The 10,283-nt window shown below is 42.5% G+C and overlaps 1 protein-coding gene across 1 annotated transcript; it reads right to left on the bottom strand.

Annotated features, from left to right (window-relative positions):
* Positions 1-2,078: 2,078 nt before the first annotated feature.
* Positions 2,079-9,096, bottom strand: cishb (cytokine inducible SH2 containing protein b). Its single transcript, XM_021570338.3, has 3 exons — positions 8,531-9,096; positions 6,506-6,675; positions 2,079-2,919 (listed from the first exon to the last, which is right to left on the bottom strand). The coding sequence occupies exons 2-3, from the start codon at positions 6,645-6,647 to the stop codon at positions 2,450-2,452; spliced, it is 612 nt and encodes a 203-aa protein (XP_021426013.1). The 5' UTR covers positions 6,648-6,675; positions 8,531-9,096; the 3' UTR covers positions 2,079-2,449.
* Positions 9,097-10,283: the final 1,187 nt, after the last annotated feature.

The raw sequence follows: 10,283 nt of genomic DNA, 5'->3' as shown, positions 1-10,283 counted from the left end.
TTGCAAAAATTGCTGAAGCTGGAGACTTACATTTCCCTCACTAACTTTAAACATCAGCTATCTGAGCAGCTAACCGATCGCTGCAGCTGTACATAGTCCATCTGCAAATAGCCCACCCAATCTACCTACCTCATCCCCATATTGTTTTTATTTACTTTGCTGCTCTTTTGCACACCAGTATCACTACTTACAAACCACAATCTGCTCATCATCTTCTGCTCATCTATCACTCCAGTGTTAATTTGCTAAATTGTAATTACTTAACTACTATGGCCTATTTATTGCCATACCTCCTCACGCCATTTGCACACTGTATATAGACTTTCTTTTTTTCTATTGTGTTATTGAATGTATGCTTGTTTATTCCATGTGTAACTCTGTGTTGTTGTTTCTGTCGCACTGCATTGCTTTATCTTGGCCAGGTCGCAGTTGTAAATGAGAACTTGTTCTCAACTAGCCTACCTAGTTAAATAAAGGTGAAATAAAAATAAAATTGGGGGCATACTTACATTTTACTATACAGCCTTACCTATTCACGAAATTGGGTATCAGCCCACTCAATGACACCAACAAAAAACACAACTGTGAAGAGTTTTTTTTTTTTACAAATATTAGCGTTGTAGCACTTATTGTGGGACTTCAGCTGTGGGAATTCACCTCACTATTCAGCACATGTACGTATTGTACATTCATATTGCAATGTGGGAAATCACCTCCCCAGTCAGCCACACTACGCTTACTAGTCAACCTACTATGCATATTAGACTTTCATATTGCACTGTACTGTCACTGAGTAGACTGATACCACATTTCAGTGATCCACAATCCATAGGTAAGGCTGTACAGTGCAATACAATATGAATGTCCAATACACATAGTAGGTTGACTGGTAAGATTAACGTGGCTCATTTCACAGTGGTTTCAGAGTCCCGCAATATGAGCTTCGAGACTAATATTGGTTTAAACTCTTCACAGTTGTGTTCTGTGGTTGTCACTGAGTAGACTGATACCACATTGGTAAGTCTGTACAGTGAAATGTAACTATATCCCCAATTCTGAAGTGGAATACATCCACAGTGCGATTTCAACTGATATGCTTTTTTTATCAAATGAACTAATTGCTGTTTTTTGTTGAATTTATATAACATAATTCCAACTTTTTTTGCCTTATCTATCCCAAATATGGCATGATTCCGCAATTTGTATCCATTTGTATTACTTTCAATTAGAGATTTTTATTTTGAAGGCGAACTGCATATTCCACTATAGTGGCTAAGCCTTATTGTGGCTAGCTTTACATAGGTGAAACAGACCAACGAGGAAGAGGGAGGAGGGCTGGTGGTAGAAAAAGCTTTGATGGGAAAGAGTCGGACAGAAATTATTGGGTACTGTCAGGGTTTCCTCTCCCTCCATAGAAACGGACTGAAACCACACAGTTCAGAACCTACCAGGGGTGCCCCATTGTCTAGACTGCAATGTGTGTTTTTTGTTGTCACAAAATAGACTTATGCCGGATTCATGTGCTAGTAGTCGGAACTATGAAACTCAAATTTCCGACTTGATAACTGGATGAACGCGGCACGTAAAGATGACAAAATAGTCAGCCTGTCTCTAATGCTTCACAATGCTGTGTGTGTGTGTGCCCGTGCAGGTTACTGTTCATGTGCGTCTGTGTGTGTGTTTGTATGCGCTTCTGTTTGTATGTGTGAGTGAGTGTGAGTACACCCCATCCTCTGTTGGTGTATTAATAACCATGGCTCTGGCTCTAATCCTGATAAGAGATGTTCTAAGCATAGCTTAAATCCACTTCATGGAAACCACCTCAGGCATAATGTGTCCGTGGAAATGCTCCCAGCAATGCGCTCAATGCTAATCATTTTGCCATGTAAGTGTTTTATGAAACCTGTTGTGTTTCATTTTCATCAGCATCCTTCCATCTGTGAAAGATAATAGGGCGTACCGCAGCAAGGTGTTGGTTTTATAATTACTCCTCTTTTCAGTTTACTGCTACCTTCTATATGTCTGTTAGTGATGGTTTAGAATAGATTATGGGTTAGACAAGATGAACAAGAGACATCTTTTATTACCATTTTTACTATAAAATATATTTATTTGCATTCATTGACAATTAATCCATATAATTTAACTCTTATAAAATCCTTGACAAAATATTAAAGTAAACAGTATAAATGTTGATAGAAATTTCATTTTAGGAGTCTGGTTCATGTGTGTCTGTATGAGAAGCCCAAGGCCCAGTGAGATGTGTATAGTTCTACTCTTCCCAGACAACACTGCACATTGCTTCCCATGGTGCCACTGTCCGGCTGAGCTGAGGCCATTTCTGACCCTATAAGCAAAAGGTAATAACCTCTGGCCCTCAATGGGAGGACGCTAGAGCTGCTGTGTGCCCTTCCTTGGGCGGGGATGGTTGCCAGATGACCATCATACGTCATACCTGGAAGGGGTAGTCCTGAAGGTAGCGCACTAGCGGGCATGGCAGGGGCAGCTGGTACGGACAGTCAGTGTGGTGGTTGATGGTGAGGCGGGTAAGGTGCTGGAGGGAAGGGAAGGCCTGGGGTAGGGGACGCAGCAGCTTGAGCAGTACTGCATTGCCCTTCACTGCGGGCTGGGGCGACCTGGGTTTGGCTTTAGGTTGAGGAGTGTCCTCCACGTAATGCTGTACAAGGCTGCAGACATCAGGGAAGGACAGCAAGTGAGGGGGGCCTGGAGAGCTGGAGTCCAGCCGGAACCGACCCCCGATGTACTCAATGCGTACATTGGTGGGGCCAAAGGCCGTCTTCACTGACAGGGTCAGCATGTAGAGGGGGTGGCTGCTATCGCGTACCAGGAAGGTTCCCGCTGACATCTTCAGGAGAGCATCTCGAGCCTCACTGGCTGAAATAGACCCCCAGTACCAACCTGGAGCCAGAAACAGACCCACATGTTACTACACATGACTACTGTGTTGTAAATCATCTTACAGCATCTACACAGACTTTAACACTGACACACACACACACACACACACACACACAAAGTAATGTCATACTTACCAGGTCCATACCCAAACAGTTCGAACTACTAATTTTAAAAATGAATCTCTCCTGAAATAAGTATCTCACTGTTGCCGCCTGCTACCGACCCCCCTCAGCTCCCAGCTGTGCCCTGGACACCATTTGTGAATTGATCGCCCCCCCACCTAGCTTCAGAGTTTGTTCTGTTAGGTGACCTAAACTGGGATATGCTTAACACCCCGGCAGTCCTACAATCTAAGCTAGATGCCCCCAATCTCACACAAATCATCAAGGAACCCACCAGGTACAACCCTAAATCTGTAAACAAGGGCACCCTCAGATGTTATCCTGACCAACTGGCCCTCCAAATACACCTCCGCTGTCTTCAATCAGGATCTCAGCGATCACTGCCTCATTGCCTGTATCCGCTACGGGTCCGCAGTCAAACGACCACCCCTAATCACTGTCAAACACTCCCTAAAACACTTCTGCGAGCAGGCCTTTCTAATCGACCTGGCCCGGGTATCCTGGAAGGATATTGACCTCATCCCGTCAGTTGAGGATGCCTGGTCATTCTTTAAAAGTAACTTCCTCACCATCTTAGATAAGCATGCTCCGTTCAAAAAATGCATAACTAAGAACAGATATAGCCCCTGGTTCACTCCAGACCTGACTGCCCTCGACCAGCTCAACAACATTCTGTGGCGGACTGCAATAGCATCGAATAGTCCCCGCGATATGCAACTGTTCAGGTAAGTCAGGAACCAATACACGCAGTCAGTCAGTAAAGCAAAGAACAGCTTTTTCAAGCAGACATTTGCATCCTGTAGCTCTAACTCCAAAAAGTTCTGGGACACTGTAAAGTCCATGGAGAACAAGAGCACCTCCTCCCAGCTGCCCACTGCACTGAGGCTAGGTAACACGGTCACCACCGATAAATCCATGATAATCGAAAACTTCAACAAGCATTTCTCAATGGCTGGCCATGCCTTCCTCCTGGCTACTCCAACCTCGGCCAACAGCTCCACCCCCCCGCAGCTACTCGCCCAAGCTTCCCCAGCTTCTCCTTTACCCAAATCCAGATAGCAGATGTTCTGAAAGAGCTGCAAAACCTGGACCCGTACAAATCAGCTGGGCTTGACAATCTGGACCCTCTATTCTGAAACTATCCGCCGCCATTGTCGCAACCCCTACTACCAGCCTGTTCAACCTCTCATATCGTCTGAGATCCCCAAGGACTGGAAAGCTGCCGCGGTCATCCCCCTCTTCAAAGGGGGAGACACCCTGGACCCAAACTGTTACAGACCTATATCCATCCTGCCCTGCCTATCTAAGGTCTTCGAAAGCCAAGTCAACAAACAGATCACTGACCATCTCGAATCCCACCGTACCTTCTCCGCTGTGCAATCTGGTTTCCGAGCCGGTCACGGGTGCACCTCAGCCACGCTAAAGGTACTAAACAATATCATATCATGCCATCGATAAAAGATAGTACTGTGCAGCCGTCTTCATCGACCTGGCCAAGGCTTGTCAATCACCATATTCTTATCGGCAGACTCAGTAGCCTCAGTTTTTCTAATTACTGCCTTGCCTGGTTCTCCAACTACTTTGCAGACAGAGTTCAGTGTGTCAAATCGGAGGGCATGTTGTCCGGTCCTCTGGCAGTCTCTATGGGGGTGCCACAGGATTCAATTCTCGGGCCGACTCTTTACTCTGTATATATCAATGATGTTGCTCTTGCTGCGGGTGATTCCCTGATCCAACTCTACGCAGACAACACCATTCTGTATACTTCTGGCCCTTCCTTGGACACTGTGCTATCTAACCTCCAAACGAGCTTCAATGCCATACAACACTCCTTCCGTGGCCTCCAACTGCTCCTAAATGCTAGTAAAACCAAATGCATGCTTTTCAACCGTTCGCTGCCTGCACCCGCAAGCCCGACTAGCATCACCACCCTGGATGGTTCCGACCTAGAATATGTGGACATCTATAAGTACCTAGGTGTCTGGCTAGACTGTAAACTCTCCTTCCAGACTCATATCAAACATCTCCAATCCAAAATCAAATCTAGAATCGGCTTTCTATTTCATAACAAAGCCTCCTTCACTCACACCGCCAAACTTACCCTAGTAAAACTGACTATCCTACCAATCCTCGACTTCGGCGATGTCATCTACAAAATGGCTTCCAATACTCTACTCAGCAAACTGGATGCAGTTTATCACAGTGCCATCCGCTTTGTTACTAAAGCACCTTATACCACCCACCACTGCGACCTGTATGCTCTAGTTGGCTGGCCCTCGCTACATATTCGTCGCCAGACCCACTGGCTCCAGGTCATCTACAAGTCTATCCTAGGTAAAGCTCCGCTTTATCTCAGTTCACTGGTCACGATGGCAACACCCACCCGTAGCACGCGCTCCAGCAGGTGTATCTCACTGATCATCCCTAAAGCCAACACCTCATTTGGCCGCCTTTCCTTACAGTTCTCTGCTGCCTGTGAATGGAACGAATTGCAAGAATCGTTTAAGTTGGAGACTTCTCCCTCCCTTCTCCCTCACCATCTTTAAACATCTGCTATCTGAGCAGCTAACCGATCGCTGCAACTGTACATAGTCCATCGGTAAATAACCTACCCAATTTACCTACCTCATCCCCATACTGTTTTTATTTATTTACTTTTCTGTTCTTTTGCACACCAGTATCTCTACCTGCACATGACCATCTGATCATTTATCACTCCAGTGTTAATCTGCTAAATTGTAATTATTCGCCTACCTCCTCATGCCTTTTTCACACAATGTATATAGACTCTTTTTTTCTTCTTCTTCTACCGTGTTATTGACTTGATTATTGTTTACTCCATGTGTAACTCTGTGTTGCTGTCTGTTCACACTGCTATGCTTTATCTTGGCCAGGTCGCAGTTGTAAATGAGAACTTGTTCTCAACTAGCCTACCTGGTTAAATAAAGGTGAAATATATCTATATATATTTTTTTTAACACACATACACACAATGGGGGTGGGGGGCATGGATTAAAAGTGGTGTGTTAAGAGACTGAAAAACAGCTTCTATCTCAAGGCCATCAGACTGTTAAATAGCCATCACTAGCACATAGAGGCTGCTGCCTATATACATAGACTTGAAATCACTGGCCACTTTAAGAAACAGAACACTACTCACTTTAATAATGTTTACATATCTTGCATTACTCATCTCATATGAATATACTGTATTCTATACTATTCTACTGTATCTTAGTCTATGCCGCTCTGACATTGCTCGTCCATATATTTATATATTCTTAATTACATTATTCTACATACATTTGTGTATTGGGAATATTTTGTAACATTTGTAGATATTACTTGCTAGATATTACTGCATTGTTGGAGCTAGAAACACAAGCATTTTGCTACACCCGCAATAACATCTGCTAAACACGTGAATGTGACCAATAAAATTTGATTTGATTTAGCAGGCGTACCTGAGTTCTGCAGGTACTGGAAGGTGTTGGTTATGCTGCAGAGGTCCTCTGTAGAGTCGTAGAGAGGGGCCGCTGGATTCTGACATGACCCTCCTCTCTCACCATGATCCTGCTGCATGCTGCTCATCGTCCTGACAATCATATCCGAAGGTGGCCCTGGCAACAGAGCCCTGAGGTGAGGAAAGGATTGTCCATTTAGTGCATGGATAGGATAGGCTATAACACAATAGTTACTATGGAGACAGAAACATATGTCATAGGCGTGGCAAAATGGTTGTGAATTCCACCCCACAATGTTGGCAAATAAGATAAGTGGTGGGAGGGGGAGAGATTGCTCATGTAGCTTGCTTTGTGTTTGATGTTTATGGAAATAAAAAGCATAAGCTGGCGGACACCCAGAGAAAATCATGACTGATGAAAATCAGTGAATATCAGACTACAAAAACAGTATTTCAAGACTTGGCAAATGGGGATATATGAACCACAGGATATTGGTGGCACCTTAATTGGGGAGGACGGGCTCATGGTAATGTCTTGAGTGGAATCAGTGGAATTGTATCAAATACATCAAACATATGGTTTCTATGTGTTTGATTCCCTGCCATTCGCTCCGTTCCAGCCATTATTATGAGCTGTCCTCCCTCAGCAGCCTCCATTGATATGAACCCATAGGAGGCACTTTGTTAAACGGTCAGACAGGGTGCACGAAGGCAGGGAAACCTTATTTCTATTGTTGAGAACAAAATATTTTGTTGCATTATTTGAGCTTAAAATGTACATTTATGGGGAATATTAGGGGAATATTTATAGGGAATTTTCCAAATACTTTCCATATTATTTACGTTTCCTCTATGCCTGGAAATGCTCTACTCCGGAGCAAAGAATCCCATTTTCAAACTAAAAAGTGTTTTGAATTGTAAAAACTGCCTATAATGGATATTAATAATTGAAAAATGATCTTATGTAGTTTTTTTCAATGGTCATCTGTGACTTTAAAGAATATTTCTCCCAAAACTGTGATTCCTTAAAGATGTCCAGAGATTTGGTCAACTTTGTCAGATTTGTCTAAAATCCTAAATCATGAATGAGCAGGGTCAGCCATACCATAAGGACCCCTTAGGTATGTCCTCATTACATGTCGTGCAATACATTTCCATCAGATTTTTGTTGAAAGAGCTGATAGAAAGGTTTTAATTGGGGATTTTCAAATGAATCATTTTCCATATTTTACAAATGTTTGTAGTGAATGTTTTTGAGTATCTGTCATCAACTCCATCAGTGGCTTGTTACTCTGTTACTGATCGAGTTAATATTTCTTTATATATATTCTGAAATAAATATTTGTAGCACTTTTCTGCAACATATGCTTAAAGAGTTGAAGTATTTGCTGTGCTAAACCAATTTTGTTTTATGTTCTAAATCTAGAAAAACAAACATGCCAAAATACTAACAAAATTTGCCCTGGAGCATTAAATAGTGTTATAAAACATAAAACATGTTTGGAGATTTGTATTACATATTTTAATGAATCTAATGTTAGAATTAAACAATCAAAAAAGTACATTGTCCCGTCTTTCAAGAATCCCTGAGCTCTAAAACTGCAATATTTTATCTCAGCCTCATGGCAAAATGTGTTTACTAGCATGAGATATACAAGGCTATGTAGGTCACAAGGTCAAATCGAATTCTTGACCTGCAGTCGCTTCCATTCTGGATAAAAGGTCCATTAACATTCAAAGTTTCAGCTAAAAATACAGCCATAATGTGCCGACATTTTTCGATTAAAGGCCTAATTTCATCTTCGAATATAAAATCATATTTATCATAAACCCTTTAATAATTATCCTGGCTTTGTTACACTCCGTCTGATACAACGAATACGATCTCTGCTAATACTGAATTTTGATGTCAAAACTGAAACTACATTTTCTCAGCATAAGTCAAAGTGTGAAATTAAAATGAGCATATAGGGAAAAAGCATTATTACCTAGCCTAATAATTGTTCCAACAATACATTTTACTTACCTTTGAACACACAATCATAATGAAATTCAATCCAGTTGAAAAAATGTGATAGGCTATATAATTATTTAACAGATCCAGTGATTCTTAATTTGTAGGAACAGTCGCTGAGTTCATGCTGTCATGGCGCCAATAATCCGACAAAAAAAAAATTCTCATTATCTCAACCGACTATACTGATATTTTGCCAAAAATAAAAAATCTTAACTTCTTTTGGTGATAAGGAAATGTGTCAGTGTCAACATTGGCAGAGATAGATAGGCTAGGTCCAACGCAGTGATCCACTCGCCAGAAACAACTGTTCTATGTTTTATTCTACAGAAAGACGGTGAGAAAACGCCTCTCCTGTAAATTCAGTTTTGCGGGTTGACGGAAGTTCTAGGAATCTAATTCTAAGAATAGCTTTGTATTTCAGCAGCGGCGGTGGCAGGGGCCAATTTTGCCCACTCGGTTTCTCGGAACTGCGCTTATGACCTGCGCTGCGTTTCGATTGGCTCCATACGTGCTCCGTTTACTTCTCTGCCGCGCGACAGGGCTATGGAAGCGGCCCAGCTGGCTTCACAAGTAATGCGCAGCTGATGACTTCCAAGTAGAGGACTTTCCAGAAAAGCTGACTCAAATTGACTGGGCCGCCCCTTTATAATGCTCCGCCCCCCTAATGTTCTATAGCAGGGATCATCAACTCAGTGCCAGCAAAGCCACTACACGACACTAAACAATACATTAAATTCACTATAATGGTGACAAACGGTGTCCACAAACTGTTAGGACCTACATAAAGCTGTCCCATCAGCAGAGCTTTCTTTTCAGCACCATGGAGTGAATCCTTACCACTGCTACACCTGGCTATAAGCAGAGCCTTGTCTGGCAGCAAAACAGTTAATTCAGCCTCATTTACTGCCTTTAAAAAAAACACACCTGATATGGTTAAACAAATGTGGTTTCCACTGACAACTGAGATGTACAAACTATGGCATAAGGGGATGACGAGCCGATGAGGCAATCCGTAATTTCAATTAAAACATTAATGAGCGAGCTAGGATGGAGGTAGTCAATATAACTATTTGTTCAGCACGTTTGAAATGTACAGTGACAGCATTCAGAACATGGGCCGTTCTTATAGTATTCACTCTGTAGTCAGAACCAAAGGATAAATAAAGGGGGCATACAGTGCATTCAAAATGTATTCAGACCTATAGATTTTTTCCACATTTTCTTACGTTACAGCCTTATTCTAAAATTGATTAAATAGTTTTTTCCCCTCATCAATCTACACACAATACCCCATAATGACAAAGAAAAAACAGGTTTTTATACATTTTTAGCAAATGCATTAAAAAAGAACAACTGAAAAATCACATTTACATAAGTATTCAGAGCCTTTACTCAGTACTTTGTTGAAGCACCTTTGGCAGCGATCAAGCTCTGTCAGGTTGGATGGGCAGCATCACTGCACAGCTATTTTCAGGTCTCTCTAGAGATGTTCGATCGGGCTCTGGCTGGGCCGCTCAAGGACATTCAGGGACTTGTCCCGAAGACACTCCTGAGTTGTCTTGGCTGTGTGGTTAGGGTCGTTGTCCTGTTGGAAGGTGAACCTTTGCCCCAGTCTGAGGTCTTGAGCAGATTTTCATCAAGGACCTCTCTTTACTTTGCACCGTTCATCTTTCCCTCTATCCTGACTTGTCTGCCCGTGCCTGCCACTGAAAAACATCTCCACAGCATGATACTGCCACCACCATGCTTCACTGTAGGTATG

The sequence above is a fragment of the Oncorhynchus mykiss genome, chromosome 17, assembly GCF_057628025.1.
Source record: "Oncorhynchus mykiss isolate SJ-2025 chromosome 17, ASM5762802v1, whole genome shotgun sequence".
In the NCBI taxonomy this organism is placed as follows: Eukaryota; Metazoa; Chordata; class Actinopteri; order Salmoniformes; family Salmonidae; genus Oncorhynchus; species Oncorhynchus mykiss.
Note: the sequence above shows the minus strand (reverse complement) of the source record. Positions and strands in the feature narration are given on the sequence as shown.

Bases quoted from the DNA above. Each gene is read 5' to 3' on its own strand.
- cishb (XM_021570338.3), bottom strand. From the start codon at position 6,647: ATGATTGTCAGGACGATGAGCAGCATGCAGCAGGATCATGGTGAGAGA. The intron at 2,920-6,505 runs GTACGCCTGCTA...TTCTGGCTCCAG, and splicing joins CCAGTACCTGCAGAACTCAG to GTTGGTACTGGGGGTCTATT.